General features: G+C 35.2%; 1 protein-coding gene across 4 annotated transcripts in view; it reads right to left on the reverse strand.

Moving 5' to 3' along the window:
* UBE3C (ubiquitin protein ligase E3C) overlaps positions 1-17868 on the reverse strand; it is an 84569-nt gene that overhangs the window by 2660 nt on the left and 64041 nt on the right. The window contains exons 19-22 of one of the 4 annotated variants that reach the window (XM_013952577.2): positions 15060-15272; positions 5767-5955; positions 5602-5668; positions 4582-4712 (exon numbers count right to left, since the gene is read on the reverse strand). In XM_013952577.2, coding sequence (XP_013808031.1) covers positions 4582-4712; positions 5602-5668; positions 5767-5955; positions 15060-15272 — 600 coding nt within the window. Of the gene's footprint in view, positions 1-4581; positions 4713-5601; positions 5669-5766; positions 5956-7554; positions 7609-15059; positions 15273-15569; positions 15742-17868 lie in introns of those variants that run through there. The other 3 variants (XM_067291934.1, XM_067291935.1, XM_067291936.1) reach the window with 3 other exon arrangements.

Genomic DNA, 17868 nt, shown 5'->3' on the forward strand with positions numbered 1-17868 from the left:
GCTTTAGTTTGTTAGCATACTGTAGATATATAAAATACATTCTTCAAGTCTGGGTGAGTATCAAACCACCATTTTCCTTCTACACACCACACTATATAATCATCATAATTTTCACTGTTAAATTCAACGTGTCTGTTATTATCCAATACTCAGGTTAAAGGCAGTTCTTTCCCTAAAGAAATTTCAGTGTAAACTAATCTTTCAGCATGCCTAAAATTTATGAATTTGGAGACAAACAGTACTAATGAATTCATTGGATCTGTTCATGTGTAAGATTAAGCAAGTATACACACTACTGTGGTTATAATATTCTGAATCAAGAGATACTTCATATTCTCCAAATAAAGAGCCAACTTTACTTAAAGCAATTACATTGTGCATTTCTTCAGGTGCTAAAAGATTATAAAATCATTCAGCAGTTATTGGGATGATACAGATGTGCATAATGAGTCTGTAATGATATAAATTTGTCAAAACCTTCTTATTCTTCTGATGTGATAAGCATGGATCTGAGGAACAGACATTTTTATATGTAATGTTTTAATTATTTTAATAAATCTAATTTCTTCTTCTGAGAAAGATGATAGTGCAAAAGACTTTTTTTTTTTTTTTTTAACATCTAGAGCACTGCTTTTGCTGGCAAGAGAGTATTCATTTCATCAGATGCTTGCTGAGCTATAACAGTTCTGATTTTAGAAACTGGAAAAAAATCCCAGCTCCAAAGGCAGAAGGTCAATGAGACTTTAAGCTAAATTATTGTTCAAATGGAGGCCTTAAAATGTATTTCATGGCTAGAATGCTGCATTTTTAGTGTTCCTTTCAAAATGCTAATTGAATTCCCCTACTTTAGCTTTAAAAATGGAAAAATGAAGTTCTAAATTGAAATGTCATGCCAAGGGCACCATTTGTTGCATAATTAAATACTGTACAGTGGGAAACTGCAATAGTTTGGAATTGAAAAGCATCATCCATTTATTATGTGGCCTGATTGGAACTTAACAGTTTTCAACCACACATTAATGATTTTTTTTATCCGTAACAATCACATTTATTAAACTTATTAAACTTTAATTAGCTTTAGCAAATGTTATTCTGAGTCTGAATCTGGCAGTGAGAGTTCTAAATTTTTTAATGATGCAAAGCTAGACTGTGCTATCTGTAAGCTATGAATGTCAAGACATTTCTTTATCTTAAATTAACATGCACTAACTTTAACAAAATGTGACAGTTCTACAGTTGAGTATGCAGAAGATTTTAGAATGAGAACCAGAAATTGTGTTCCTCACAGAAAAATGTAGTATCCAAACTGCAAACAATTTTAAAAGATATTTTGTGTTAAAGTCTACCCTCAAAGAAATTCAGACAGTTATTGGCTGGTGATAGCACTTCCACGGCTTCACCTTCAAAGCTCTAAACAACATATTGCCATAGGCTACCGAAACATTATTGCTCACAACAATACCAGTTGCCCATTTCCTTTTCTGGCAAACATTTGCATCTTACTGTTTCTATGGAGCCCCTGAAACTGTCAGTCTGATGAACAGTCCTCGGTCCCTTGGTCTGTCAGCAAACCCACGTTAACAGGATGCAACTGCATTGCTGTGCACCCAACTTCTGCTCAGTGCTGTCCAGTAAAGCAGCAGGAAAGCCTTTTCACTCTGCTTTCTTTTGCCAAGACTGTTGCATGTGGTTTAGCTTTCAAGCCCATTCTATAGTGAATTGTTCTTTTAACTTTTTGCTACCACGCTGAAAATGCTATGATTATTTTACTTCCATTTTTCCTAACCAAGTATGCTAAAGCCAGGCTGTGGCCCACTTCCAAAGTACACACACTCCTCTACTTTACACATTTGGCCTCACTACATCCTGCTTCTAATGTCTCACTGTCGGCCTTAATGTTTTTAGATTTTGGAGTCATTTCCGACATCTCTTCCAATGTCACATGGCTGCCTCAGAACTGGGGAGTTTACATCTGCATCTCCTGCTCTCTCTTGTAATTAAAAAGGCAGTTAATAAATTTAGACTTTTACTTTGTTCCCACACAATTGTTTCCCAGTTCTCCCTTCATTACATGACTGATTTTTAACTATGCCCTGTTCTATCCATCTTGATCTCATCCCACAGTTTTCTTCTTCCCCCTGTGCTATCCAATCCTGTTTGCTGCTAGAATAAGGAGACTGCACAGTGATATTCACACAGGACTGGAGAGTTTAACAGTAATACTTGCAGGCTTTTAAGTAATCAATCAACTAATACCTTAGATTGCATTCATATCATTAAACAGCCATTTCCACTGTCTCCATATCCAAATCTAGTCACCCTAAGCTCACCTTATTGTTAAAGGGATTCATTTCATCCTGAAGTAGACATGCAGAACAGTCAAATTAAATTACTGACTCAAGGTGCCCATTCCTCCTCTAGGTGCCTATATGAGTCTAGCTCAGCTACAGATCATAGACATTTAAGTTGGAGGGTATGTTGCCAATCCATATTTTAACATCATGGCACAGAATTGGCTACAACAGCTGAAGGGATTATGAGGAGGGTGAGACTGCATAAAGGGTTACAGAATTATTATGCCCCACATCAGGTTGAAATGTCCATGCACTGCAGTGGCAGTGCTGCATCCGCATCCCCCTATCAGCTTATAAACAATAGCAAAATAAACAAGACTGAGGAAGGACGACAATGTTAGGTTGCAGCATAAGGGCATAGGGGGAGGTTACGGGCATAGATGCATGTAGCAGGATTTAAAGCTGTAAAGGCCATTCTTCCCTGCAGAATGTGGCAGTGAAAACTCCTCCGCTTTGAAATTGCTCTACAGCCTTTAAAAAAAAAAAAAAAAAAAAATCCACATCCTGTATGGCAACCTACTAATGCTTTTAGATATCATAAATCATTCAGGTGGCTGGGGTCTGTAATGGATAACTCTGGGATTTCAATACCGGAATGTTTTCTGTTTTCCAGCAGAAATTTGTATTTAAGAAAAAAAGTAAATCATTAGAAGTTTAGAAAGTATTAAGTTTGTAAGTATTAAGTAATTGTAGGTATTAAGTTAAGTATTAAGTTTGCTTAATTCAGTAAGGGAAAAATGGATAAATAATACAGATATCTAAGAGTTGGGTGGGGAGAGAAAGGTGCATTTTTTGGCTGTGTTCTTTACATGGGACATCTTTATCATGTGTCACCCCTGGCCACAGGAAAAGTGCCCAATTCCTAGAGATGAGAGACAGAAATTCTTCTAATATTTGTCTTTCAATTACAAACTTGAAACTTTAAATGCTAACTATTTCAGAATGAACTTTCAGTCTATGATGCAAGAAAAAATTGTGTAAAATTCCAAATATATTGTCTCCACCTCCAGGCTATTACACACATCTGAAATTCCTGTTCCTATATAAAATGTTAGTATCTGTCCCTGAAATATTTATATGATGAGAAAATGCTCATTCATACCACTATATAATAGAGTAAGGTATAGCTGTTTCGTAAAATTATACTAATGCTAAAAAAACCTTCAGCGCTCACACAAAACTTGCATTCATTTGTTATGGGTTCCTCTACCTGTTTTACTTAATAAACATAGAAAATCAGTTACTATCCATTGCTAATTAAATATTACATCACACTATCTTATAATGTGAGAAGTCCTTTCACTCTGTTTAGCAACACATCTAAGGAAGCTAAACAAAGCAACTCATCATATTTCTACTTGTAAGCAATTGCATGAAACAATGTCTGTATTTATGATCCAGATAAGTTCACCTTTGTATTAATTTATTAAATAGTACAACAGTAAATATGCTGTTGAGCACCACACTAAAACTGATGGTGTTGCTATTAAGCGATTTATACTTTCCAGTGAATTGCAGAAAAGCATTGAACGTTCCCATATTTCTTGAGGAAATGATGCCCAAGGCCAATTCTTAGCCAGAATTTTGCAGCCCAACTGAAACTTCCGGTTAGAGTATACCCAGAATTTAATTTCAAAATGTTTTCAACTTGCTTTGGTCTCTCTTTGGTTTTATAAACAGTAAACCAAAATTTTCTTCATGCTTAAGGTTCACTGTAAATATCAATCTAAAGATAGTAGCAAAATACTTAGATATAAGGAATAATCTTATAAACATACAAATGCTAACCCAAAGGAAACATAAGAAATAAATCTCCAGCTTCAAATGCTTTTATTTAATAGCTGTTGATATATCCCAAGTCCTCCTTTGCCCAATTTTGAAGACGTTACTCTTAACTCAATCTCTTCCTTGAAGGTGGTGGCAATACTGCTTCTATTCATTAATATGAAACACAGTCAAAGCATGGCTGCAAGGATCTTTCATGACAAAGAGCAAGCATTTTAACCAATGCTATAATGAATGCTTTTTTAGGCCTACTTCATATTTCTTGAAATATTTTAAAACTATACTCATTATACCCAAGCGCAAACATTGAAGCTGTTATCTGTAGTCAGAAAGGGACATTTTTCTCATATTTTAAATTCCTACAGACAAATAAAGCTTATATCACAACTGTCATATTAATATTTACAGAAATCGACAAAGCAAAATTCACGAAGACATATACCTTAAACCCCAGAAGAGGCGGTCGAGAGCAGCTTGTTACAAACTTGAGTAGTTTGCGTTTCTCTTCATCAGTGAAGCTTTCCACAACCCTCCAAAATATTTTTATTACAGGATGGTCTGCTGCGTAGCCACCTATGATGAGATTTATATGATTTAAAGATAGAATAGTTTTATATAAGAAAGAAACCCTTTGGAAAACCTAGCATCAATTTTTAAAAGCTTGGGGAGAATATTAAAAGCAGCAGGCTTACATGGCTGACCTCCATTATCTACAGATCTCTTCGAGCATTACATTTTTAGAGTTTCTCATTCATTGTTTATCTTAGACATACCATCTACCTCAACTTCTTAACTGCAGTTTTCTCCACTGAACCCTACTTGTTTATTTTAAGTTAGTTTTATTTAGTTTAGTGTTTTAGTATTTATCTAGGAACTATGGATTATTGTCATTCACTGCAAGAATTCGCAAAATGTGCAAGACTCAGGAGGTTATTTCATAAGCCAACTTACTTTGAGGTAAGCTAGGATGCGAACTTACGATATGTTAGCTACACTTTGGTTACATTCATGATGAATACAGGGAAAATGAATTAAGCATTTCTAACAGGGAAAGAATATAAGCAGTCCCTCAGGCTTTCTGAGAAATGATAAAGTATCTGAATGTGTTGGTAGAAACAACCATCCTCAAATCGTTTGCAGACTTAATTTGAGGGCAGCTAGACACAACCACTGACTAACTTCCAGTTAGAAAATTACATGTTCTCTAATTATCTGTCTGCAAACTGGTATTTAAGTGCATGAATACAATAAACCGCATACCTATATATCCCCACATTTATAAAATCTGGTGTTATTTTTTCCCAACCTTTTGAAATTCAGGCAGCTATCTAGAGAGTTTGGCCAGCAAGCTAGCCACAAGGACCCTAAAACTTCTTTTAAAAAGTAAGCTAGGTTGAAAAGCAAATTTATTTATTCCTGAATCAGTCATAACACATTTTTTATTTAAGTAAAATATACTCACCTGAATAGTTTGTGAAAGATTTAAGATCATCCAAACTAATAGGAACCTGGGCACCAGATATCAAAACCTAACAGTAAAGTAAATAGGTCAATTACATTACAGGCAGAAATTAAATGTTTCTTTGCAGTTTGAAATAAATGTTTTAGGAGTTTTAAGCAAAAATACCTGTATTTCCTGTTGATCAAACATTCGAAGCCATTCAAGATTCACAACATTGGCCAGCCCCTGACGGAAAGCAAGGCAATGCTGTCGAATTTGTTTGTTTAATCTGTAATCTGCCACCAGATGGATGTATGCTATTCGGTTAGCACTGGTGACAGGAATATCTTTTCCACCTGGCTTCAGCTCAACCACCTATAAACATAACAATTTTCATAAATCTTGGTAAACTTTAATTCGGTGTGCTGCAAATGGAAAACCAAACTGCGAAACATTCCAGTAAGTGATTTATATACTTGAGAGTAACTAGAATATACTCAAGAATATTCACCTCAAAATAAGATAAAAGATTATTACAAGTGTAGTTATTTTCTGTTTACTCATAAGTGCAAGAGAACAGTGCATGGTGCCCAGTTTTCAGAGCAAGCCCTTCAGCTGCAAGTACATAGAACTGACCACGTGGCCCTGTGGTCTATTACCAGAAGGTAAGTAGATTCAGCAGTATCAGAGCTCATTTGTAAGAGATGATGTTTAACGCTAAATTCACCATTGCAAATCAAACAGAAACTGAGGTGAAATCTTCCCCTTGGTAAAACCAATGTGAGCTTTCCCCTAGGTTCACTGCTGCTAGTAAGTGCCCTGGGATATAGAGTAGCTTGTAGAAGCACAAGGCTCACACATCACTGTTTCCTTCCAGTTGAATTAGGAAAGCTCAGCTTGACTGGCTATATTCTTCTGTTGAACTGTTTGGTGCAAGTGAACTCTGCAGAATCACATTATTAAAAACAGTACCCTCTGAGTCAAAATTAAGATTCTGATACAGAGGTGATTTACAGAATGATAAGCATTCAAAATTCATACTGCTGTAAAGCTAACTTACACATGTTCAGTACTTTCAAAAAAACAAAAAAAAAAAGAAGGAAAAAGAAAAAAAAAAAAGACCTAAATCTTATCATTCTACCGAGAAGCTTAGCTTTTGTCCTTCAAGGACATCAAGATAAATCAGCATGGAAGAATTTATAGTAAAAAAACAAAGATACTGTCACTGTACTAAGATGCAAAACAATTTACAATAGGATCATGGGTAGTAGTTGTTAAAACATTAATGATCTTTACATATTCTACATTTTTTTACTACAAGAGCCTAGTTTTGCTGAGTAGCCCAATAAGAAGAGAGTACTAAAAAGAGGATTAAAAAAAATGAAAAACTGAGATGTGTTCACCTTCTCAAACCTTAAGAAAAAGTTTATTTTTCTACACTCTGAAGTCAGGGATTTTTTTTTCCCAACTGTTAGCAAACTGTATGCATTTTGATCTATGGTAATGATCGCATCTTTACAACACAGAGAATTAAACATAAATTGTGAATAGCTTCTTTTGTAACATGCTACCTAAAAATGTGAGCTGTTCCAGTACTAAGCAAAACGCAAAGTGTTACGATGAAAAATCTGTAGCACTTTTGAGCATTCACATTTTTACTGATTCATAGATTTTTAAGGCCAGAAGAGAACATTAAGATCTGTTATTCGACCTCCCAGATAACACAGGCCAGAGAATTCTAGATAGAGATTCCTGTATTTAACTCAATAAATCCACAGATGAGTTAGAACACATTTTTTAGAGAGACAGGCAATCCTGGTATAAAGACTCCGTATGATGGAGTATTTACCACTTCCCTTGATAAATTAGGCCAATTCTGAATTACCATGAGTGTTAAAAATATGTCGTACTTCCCACTTTAATTCTTCAGCTGCAAGCTTCTCAATTTTTTTAAGCCTACAGTAAAGAACTCACCAATATTACACATCACCTCTGCGTGTGGGAATTGCTATGTTCAAGTCCTTCTCCCTGAAGAATTAAATAAAATGAAGGTGTCAATCTCGCTTGCTCGGTGTTGTGCCCTGATCACGTGGCAACCCGCACTGCACACATGGGTTTGCTCTCTTCTGAGCGAGTCCCCTTCACCAAGACTCATGGACACAACCGACAGGACAGCTTTTTCCAGGCCCACCCCTTGCAGAGCCTGGTGTGTGGCGCAGCTGCCTGCTCCGGAGGGTACAGCCCCGTACATGGCAGACATGAACCAGTCTGCACTAACTGGCCTGAGGTGGACTCTTTTCCTGATAAAGTCCCCAAGGAGTATTTAGAAAGGTAGGGGATATTGTCCAGACCACAAATGAAACATCTGATGAGAAGTTGCCCAGCTTTCTCTCCTGATACTGCAGGTAACCACGCTGGTTAGAAACTTGCCATGTTCTACCTGCTACCCTTTTAGTACTGTTGCTAGGAAGTTTGTCAATAATTTCACTCATCTAATGATTAGAAACATTATAATTTCCAGTTCCAGTCCAATAGGTAAAGTTGGTTAATATCCATTCTTCTTGAAAGTTCAATATTGTCCTGTAGCTTAAACAATATTGTCCTATAGCTTCTTTTCCTTCTCCAATTATATCCATACATATATATCCATATATATCACAACTGCATCATTACCTGTTCTTTTGTCACTGCTTCACCAAATAAAATTTCTCTCTCTGAAGAGCACATTGAATTCAGGCATACTAAAGCATATTTATAGCACCTAACTTACCAAGTTTCTCTTAAAAATATGTGCACCATCAATAAACAAACTAATAGTTATTATTCTTTTTGCATACCACATTTTTTGTTAGGTCTCTCAGTATTTACGTAGAGAGATGCTCAAACCGACTTTCTTTCTAAAATGGTAAAAGGGAACTACTGGCAGGGAGTTCTAGAAACCACTGTATTTAGCATTCATCCCTGCACTTGGTGAACTAGAATCCAAATTGCTAACCTTCCATGCAAGCCACTAAATAGAGGGCAGGACACAAAGCAACTTATGCTTATGTTTGCATTATAATTATGGTGGTCTAAGGATATAGGGAAAGGTGTATCAATTGTCTAATGAAAGCTATTTTCTCTCCCTGCAATGCTCATACTGCAAATCTGAGAGAGAAAGTGCTGTATTCTTTTGGACTACTGTTTAAAAGAAAATAGGAAAAATATAAAAAAGAAAAAAAAACCACTTTTTTTGCTTTTGTTTTTGCATTTTTATTCAAAGTAGCAAATCTTGGTTTCTGATCTAGCAACAATTCACGGCAAAAAAACCCTACCGACACTGTAACTGCCCATGCCACAGATAAAACTACAGCATTCAGTTAACAGAATCTCACAGAGTTTTCCTGTGATCTCACTACCCATTCGCAGAGTTTGTAAATGTGAGATTAATTCTACCAGCACTGTGTCATAGTACCACCACAGTCTGAGAGAAAAAGGACAAATGTAGCAGGAATAATAAATACATTATGCCACAAAGAGTAAGAAGGATGTTAAGCAGAAGACAGAAAATGCTAAAGTTTGGGCTGGCAATAAAACTATGATTAATCTAGGTGCAGTTCACTTTTCACTCATTGTTTATTTTCACAGTGTTTTAATCGTACTACTGTAGAACTCCCACTCAATTCTAAATGTCAGGAATGTTTGTTAAACAGTTCCTCTTCAAAAAGGTCACAACACAATCTATCATGTCTTAAAAGATTTACCAGCTTGAATTTTATTTTCATCCGTTCAATTTTACCACTAGATGGTGCAAAATAGTAACACAGGTTATGCAGGAGGTGAGAGAATAGAAAACTTCCTCAAAATATGCATACTTACATCATCACCTAATTTCTATTTTGTAACTCTAAATTAAAAAGAAAAATCAAACCAATTTCATTTAAATTTGGTTAGTTATCAAAATAATATATTTAAAAAGCAATCAAGAAAGTATACATCTTATTTAGATAATAGGTATTTGGAACATTCAGATAATACCACAGATAATTGAATTCTAGTCCGTGCTGACACAGTATATCTTTAAAATGAAGGAAAAATATCAATGTGGGATAGAAAAATATCACGTTTAAAAATCTGCAAGAAAAGCTACTTCCCTACTTGTAGAAATGTGCACATAAGTTTTGCATCAGGCCTCCAAAATTCATGGTTAGATACACCTCAAACAACTGTTGCATGCACTTCTTAAGCACTAATGTTTCTCTTGGCTATAAATTCAGTTACATGTTTCCGTGAGAACCTACTTCCAGAAAATGTGCCCAACTTACATTTATATTCCTATTTAAACATACAAATATTAAGGTTTGTAAAAAACAAGTAAATCCCTGTATTTTCTGTATGCTGGCATTCAAGTGCCTGGGTTCAGGTGAGCATTGAGTTACACTATTATACTTACTGCAAATAAGTTTTCAGACATCAGAGTAATACTGAAATAAACAGTCACAATAAAATCAAAAAAGCTTAGTGAAAAACATGCAATTGGCCAAGCAAAATCAATTCAGGAAATTAATTTTCTGGCTCATGGAGAATAATCTGTCACACAAAGCAGCTCTGTAATGTGATTACAGGCAGGCAATGGGAAGTCTCTACTGGCAGAGGAACTTAATGCTAGGTGCTCCACGTACAAATCTGGCAGTGGCAGCTGCTTCCCAGGCTAATGGAAAAAAGGGGAATACTTGGAGAGTAAAGTGGGAAATACTTTAGGAAAGAATAAGGGACCTTTCACCTAGGTATTCTGAAGTATGAAGAGCTTTGTTATGTTTGAAGACTGAAGACACACATTTGGTGCAATTTCAGAAAGCACTCTGAGATAAGGTTAAGAACTCCTACAAGCCTGTTCATGGTACAAAAGAGAATATTTTACCCCTTTTCTTGGTCTCTGGTCACTTTTGTCCAGATGATCCCTAAATTTTTTCACTATTCTGAAAATAAGTAAATAAAGCTTTTCTTTCTTTCCCTAGCATATGCCTTCCAGATGTTCAGGCAGGAGTCCCTGGTAGGATTTTGCATTTGAATGCCTAAGAATGCATTTGCCATAAGTGTTATAAATCTGCCTGAGAAGGATCAGTATCAACTTAAATATTTTGCTTCTGAAAAACCTCCAGAATCATTCATCCAAGCCACTGTATCCTAGTAAAGAAGCTGCCAGGACAAAAGATTTCATAATCATTTTTAAGGCTTCAAAATTTTCTCTCAAGAATTTAAAGGCAAAGAACTCTCCTATTGTCAGTCAATATATTTTCAATAACAGAAATGGCATTTGCATCTACTTTAAAAAACTAAAAAAGGGTTATCTTGAGATCAACTTCGATACTATTTGGATTTCACAGAAACCGCTGCCTCATATATTAAAGTGCTTTTCTAGGGATTTGTTTATGAAGGCCTTCATTTATGGAGTCTTCTGAGCACATTCAGACTGTTCTGATCCATATAATCTCAAGAATCATTGTTTGAGAAGATTCTGAGTACAGAACCTAATGTTTTTGAAGGAGTAGCAGTACATATTTGAATCTCTTCCTCTCATTCCCAGGACAGACACAAAACTTGCCTTCCTCATTGGGGGGGGAGAAAGAGAGAAAGTGTGAGAGAGAGGAAAGTGTAAGGGAGTAAGAGGTCCGAAGAAGAGAAGGTATTTTCTTGAACTTGTTAACTTAAGCTTATTATAAGCATTTTATCACCTTCTAACCTACAAGATAAAAGGAAAAATTAAAATATACAATACAGTTACTTGAAGGAATCTGTAACTAAATATATAACTGATATTCTTTAGAGACTTTTTACTGGCTACCATTTTATGCAGCTAATCCAACAGCTGCTGCAACATCACTGCATTACCTGGTTCTTTATCAAAAGCTAAAGCTATTTGGGGAAAAATGGTTGATTGCATAGCTCCCCTAATTAGCAGGTCTAATGTGCAAATTATTAAGTACCTTTTTCAACTTCTGGTGAATGCACTTTTACAAGAGTTTAATGGGATCTAAAAGCACATTACAGGATTGGAATCAATATACTGATAATAGAAATTCTACCTTCTACTACTGACAGAGGCAATAGTGCCGCTTCTGAATGTGTCTTTCATTGCAGATAATGCTTTTGTGCCACAATTGCTGGATGGACACTGTCACAAGGACAGCTATTTACAATGGTAGATTTATGATGCATTTATTGGCACTAATTTATTAGACACTAAAGTGGTTGTTTAGCTGAAAACTAGAGATAATGTACATTTGACGTAAAGAGTGCAAATTAAGCTCTTTTCCCAAAGTGAATTAGCCTTACCTTGACACAATTAATTAGTATGCAATGATTACATGAGTCAAACACCAGACAAAATATTTATCTATATGAGGCTTATTATGATGTTGAAGTGAAATATAAAAAGTAACTTGCTGCATTCAAATACAAAAAAACTCTGAAGAATCAATTAGTTCCGCTGAACTACACTAAAATGCAGTCTCATTAAAAGGTGGTTTATACTTCAAAGGTATAATGTTACCTCTCCAAGTATAAGCACAGTAATATAGCATCAGAATACTCAATTTATTGAGTTTAGTTACTCAGAAGCTCACTATTATAGTCAACCTTCCTTTTAAAGTTATGACAAATAATTAATAATCAAAAGTCTTGATACTAGTAGCCATAGCCCTCAGAGAATTTTAATGAACAAATTAGACTTCTTGGCAAGAATGCACTCGGTCCAAGTTTTTTGTAGCAGTCGGTAGAACTGGTAACATCTCTGTTTTGGACCTGCTGGTGTGCCGTTTCTCAACTATTTCTCTTTTCTATCTCTTTCTACCCTGCTTGTTGAGCTAGGTTCTAACTTCTTTGCATAACTGAATTTTTAAGGACACATATACTAGACATATGTAGTACGGAAACCACAACCTCTCCAGAAAATAACAGCTATTTTTATTTTTAACTAAACTGGATTTGTGTTGGCTATGATCACTAACACTATTACTTGAAAAGCATTTAAGTGAAGGGGTTTAGAATACAAACAGCAGATTTTTTCCCCTCAAAACCCTTGGTTATATTAGAAACTGCCAACTTCTGTGCCTTGCAACCTAGTAACCAAATACATGTATGCTATAGAAATCAATTTGGTAATCAAACAATTACTTTCTGAACATGCTACAATAAAACTCCTGCTCTATAACTAAGAAAATGCTTTCCTATACATCCGTATTACATACCTTTATCTCAATTTTTTTTTTTTTTAAGTATTTTTCTGAAAACAGTGCAGCTCCAGGGATTTTATATAGTGAGTTGGAACCCAGGAAAAAAATGGCATGTGGCTTATGTTTTACACAAACCATTATTTATGTTAGGTAATTGCTGACCCTCTCCCCCTTAAGTATGATTTATGAACCCAAAATTTGAGGATACTATTTTAAATTGTAACAAAGTCCAGCTTTTAGGATCTTCCCAAATGACAGGAAACGGATGATGGAAGAATAAAATCTGAGCTTATTGCTGTTAAAACAGAAGTCTTAGGCATCAAACTTGCTATGATTTAAGCAGCTGCAAAAGAGCTCAGTGTAACAATTTCCTGGACCAGCCGCTGCATCTCAGTGGTGCTGCTCCTCAGCTAGAGCGTGTATAGTCCCAGGCGTCCCTCACCAATAGGGACACTGAAGAGAACGGTTTACTCCCTTTCATAACGTTTTTCTTCCATAAGAAATCAGGCCTGAATTAGGATGCTGTTGCACATGACAACATTGTCAGGTCTATTTTTTTGACCCAAGTTATGGGTAATGGAAAGGAAACAAGAAGGACAACTCCTGAGCAGTGCTTTAGGCTCCACATTTTGATAACAGAATAATCCACTGACACACTAACATTGGAGCAGCACTTTGAGAGAAAGATAAGTAAGGAATTAAATACAATCCTGCATAGCCTTCCTATAGCTGCAAACAGATTTCTGCTTCTGTTCTCATCTCTGCTATTCAGAACAGGACAACGATAAACTGAAACAAAACAACTCCATTTCCAACTCTCCCTTCTTAAAGAAGCCCTGAAACAGCACTCACTGAAGTGAGCAGCTCAAAAAATGAGCCTAGGATGTGGAGAAGTGATTTGACTTTCACTAATATCTCAGGTAAATACACTTCATCAGATATCGATACCCATCCTTACAGGTGGGAAAGGGAAAACATAGAGAAAATAAATATGCTCTGATTCTTCCAGCAGCCTGGTGGTTTTGTGAGAGGTTCGGGTTTGTCACACACCTAACTTATTCACAGTCCGCAACCTGACAAGCAAAATACAAGATCATCCCCTGCACCCTCTTTGCTCTCAGAAACAGCGTCTGCACGCTGAACGTAAATCCTATCTCTTCCTGATCTGATGGATCCTTTTATATATATATATATATATATATATATATACACACACACATATTTATATATACACACACACACATACATATATATATACACACACACAGAGAGAAAGAGAGCGAGAGAGAGAGGGAGAGATGGGTAAAAGAAGGATGCAGGAGAGTCTGACAAAGAAATTTGAAAACAAAGCAGCTACTGAAGGAGACTTTTTTTTTTTTTAAGAAAGCAAGCAGAAAAGAAAAGGTAAGAGTGAAACAGAAGAAAAGAAAAAGAAAATATAGGAAAGATGTCACAGGAAAAAATATATAGAAACACACCAACAGGCACATACACATATGCACTTTCTGTATGTGAATGCATACACACATAGGAAAAAGGGAAGCAACAGAGCAAAGGCTGAGAGGGAAATAAAAAGCAAGATACTTTTTTCTTTTAAAATACTGACAGAATTGAGACTGTAAAAATGACTAATAAACATTAAAATCAAATATAACAGGCAAAGAGAACTACACAATTTTTATTCCTCAAAAATGAGAGGAAGCATGACAACAAACTTTATCCAAGAAGGTTAACTCTATGAGCACATACAGGCATACTTTTCAAGTCCTGGTGATTAATTCTCTACGATGAGCACAAGGGATCTTTACCATCCACAACAGAGCAAATAAAACCCATTATTAAATTCTGTAGTGTAAAATTGCCATAAAAGCTCATACTGTAAGGACCTAAATAACTGGCTCAATTAGAATTTTAGAAGCACTGAACAGCAGTTTATCCCCTCCGACTCAATGGGCAGCTCAGCCCCTCCAAAAAATTTGGCCTTTTTTCTTGTTGTTTTATTAAGGTTTTGAAAATTCTGAGCATCAGTAACAGCTAAAGGAGACAGCATATACCTCACAATAACTCCGGTTCCAAAAAACAGCATAAAGTAGAAATTCTATAGTTTATGTACCATCTAACTTTTGCAATTATTTGAAGTGGAATCAAAGAAACAATTTAACAGTTGTGACTTATCACTTTCACATTCAAAAATTAATTAGTAGGGATACTAATGATTCAGCATTCAAACATAACAGAAAAAAAATGCCAAAGCACCACTCTTACCTGTGCTTCCCCAAGGTCATTATTTACCACAGTGAAGTTCAGTCCAAGTTCTTCTACATCCCCTTCATAGCTCTTGAGAAAAAGCAAATTCTTGTACATTTCTGGATCTAATGAAGCTAAATGATGAATGTCAACATCAGCGCTTGTCCCCAGTAACTTTGAGAGGAAAAAACTAGCAAATGGTAGCTCCACCAGCATATTTTCATAAAGAGCCTAAAAACCAAAATGATTTTTAAAAAAATTAGATTGTATTGTAGTACCACATAAAAATTCTAAAAGCTATTGTGTATTTCTTAACTTGTTGGTAACTCCTCTTTAATTTAGTGCCTGAATAGGATCTTGTGGTATCACAATATCTCACCTATTGCATCAATTTAAAAATGCTTAACTGAAGCTTGAAATTTGAATATCCTTTTTAAATACCAAGCTCAAAAATTTACAAATTAATTACGCAGTGATTTAAAAGGTAAGGCCACAGCTTATCTGTCCTTAATCTTCTTGTCCAAACTGTTAGATCAAACAGGAAGTGTATAAACTGTATACATTATTTGTAAGAAAAACAAAATTTCTTAAAAGACAATGCAACGGCATCAAGAATGTCTTCAAAAAAGCTGTCGTCTCTTCCTCCATTCCACCGAACCATCTGGTTCTCCACAAGCAAGGTTATTCCATTCATAAATTGCTACAGGTAAAACAAATACAGTTTGACCCTGAAAAGTAACCATGTAAAAATCATACTCCTTAAAAAGCATTTTTAAAAACTGTTTAAAAACAGTACTTTTCTTAATGAATTGACAGGTGCTATTCCTCTTGCATGTTATACAGCTTCATCATTGTGTACTCTGGCAAACAATACATCACTTCTGTTTAGTCCCTCTAAAATCAATCAATATGGCTAAGAGAAAAGACAGCTGAATTCTACTACTTACTGGTATCATCGAAGAACATCCTAATTTTCCAAGTCCAGGGCCTATCAGTAACATCTGTATCATATGTTCAATCTGCATATGCCTGGCACTGTTACCATTGTCAACAGACTAATGAATCAAAAATGAGCCTGATCTAAATCTGCATAATGCAAATGTGTATTTCTACTGTAAACTAAAGATTTGCTCAGGAATTTTCAAAAATGCACAAAGCCCCAGCAATACCATTTGCAGTCAGTCTAATTTACTGTTGCATTTCAATGTAATGCAAAACAATTTTTCACATAATCATCAACAACATGTTGACCAGAAGAGAAAAAGTACTTATGACAACCCTTGAAAGAAGGAGAGATGGAGATCTTGGGGCTAGAAAGCAAAAGCCCATCAACATTTAAAGAAAGCCTATACGAATAAAGGAAAAACAGCAGCGGATTTCTCTCTAAAAAATCCCCGAAATATGTTTTCTATTCATAGCGTTTCCCATTGTCCATTTGTTTGCCACATCAGCATCTCTAACACTGACAATCCAATCTTTAAAGTTATCATTAATATCACTGCCAGGCAGATCAGAAAAGGCATCATGAACATAAAATCATTATTTGTTCTTTTTGTTCTTTTAGAGCTGTGTTTCGGCATTACTTAATTCGTCCACAGTCTCCTGCAAAACTCAGAAAAGGAAGTACAATGAGCAAAAAATCCCCCCAACAAATGTAGCAGTAATCACTCAATGATATTCCAACAAAGATGTTAAGAAGAACATATACAATTCCTTAAACTTTTGAAAGAACATTTCTATGAGGTGAGTTAGACCTTGCAGAAAGAATTGAGAATAATGAGTTCAAAGCCAAAGGGTGCATTATATTTAGAGCTATATGATTTATTCAAGGTGTAGAAGTCGAAATCCTCATTTGTATAGTTGACTTTAAAAGCAAACTAGAGGGATAAATCATTAATTTTCAATGTATAAGGTCAGTGTTTGCTGTTCCTGCATTAGTAACAATAAAACCATTGTAATTCCTTAAATATATCAAAGCTACTCGAATTTAAAATGGAATTCCATCTATGACTCATAAAATGTAAATGCAGAGGTGTAATTTTTTACACAAGGCAGGTTTAAGCCTTTAGAGCATTTAATATACAAGGACTAATAAATGATAGCACTAAAAACTATGATCACATCAGCTAAATGGATTATAAATTAAATTTCCATAATGTATGCAACTGAAATACAAATGTAGACATAAATCAAGGTATTTTCTAAACACAGGTTAATTACACAAATTCAAAACCTGTCTATTTTTTATGCAAAATAATCCACTTAGCATTTTTCATACCAGTCTTAAGTCTTCGCCACTTGTAACACTTGATCCTAGAAGCCTATCAATAATTTCACGTCAAGAAAAAACAGCAATAGGTATATTGAAGAAACTTGTATGTTATTTTTCAAGTGTCTGTCTTTTATGAGTGTTTATTGCTAGAAATTGTGCCAAAATGATTTGAAATAAAAAGGATTAATTATAGTAGAAGCTTTTTAATATAAGTGAGTGCAGCTGCAATGCAATTAATGCAAATTGTGATGCTATCAGGAAAATAAATGTGAACAACATCACTGGCTATTTCTGTTTGCTGCCAAATAACTTCAGTAATTTACTACATTAAGAATCAATAAAAAAATAATGCTTTTCAAATGCATCACTATTAATCTTCAGGTAGTTCCAAAGTGAACATTTATAACTTCATCTAAAAACTATACAAAGCATTTTTAAATAAACTAAATTGTGCAACTTGAGAATAACTTTAATTACTACTACTTCTCCTAGCTAAGTGATTCCAGTATTAAAAACAAAGTATTTTTGGAAACCAAGACAAACAAAATGTTCTAT

Source organism: Apteryx mantelli, chromosome 2, assembly GCF_036417845.1.
Source record: "Apteryx mantelli isolate bAptMan1 chromosome 2, bAptMan1.hap1, whole genome shotgun sequence".
In the NCBI taxonomy this organism is placed as follows: Eukaryota; Metazoa; Chordata; class Aves; order Apterygiformes; family Apterygidae; genus Apteryx; species Apteryx mantelli.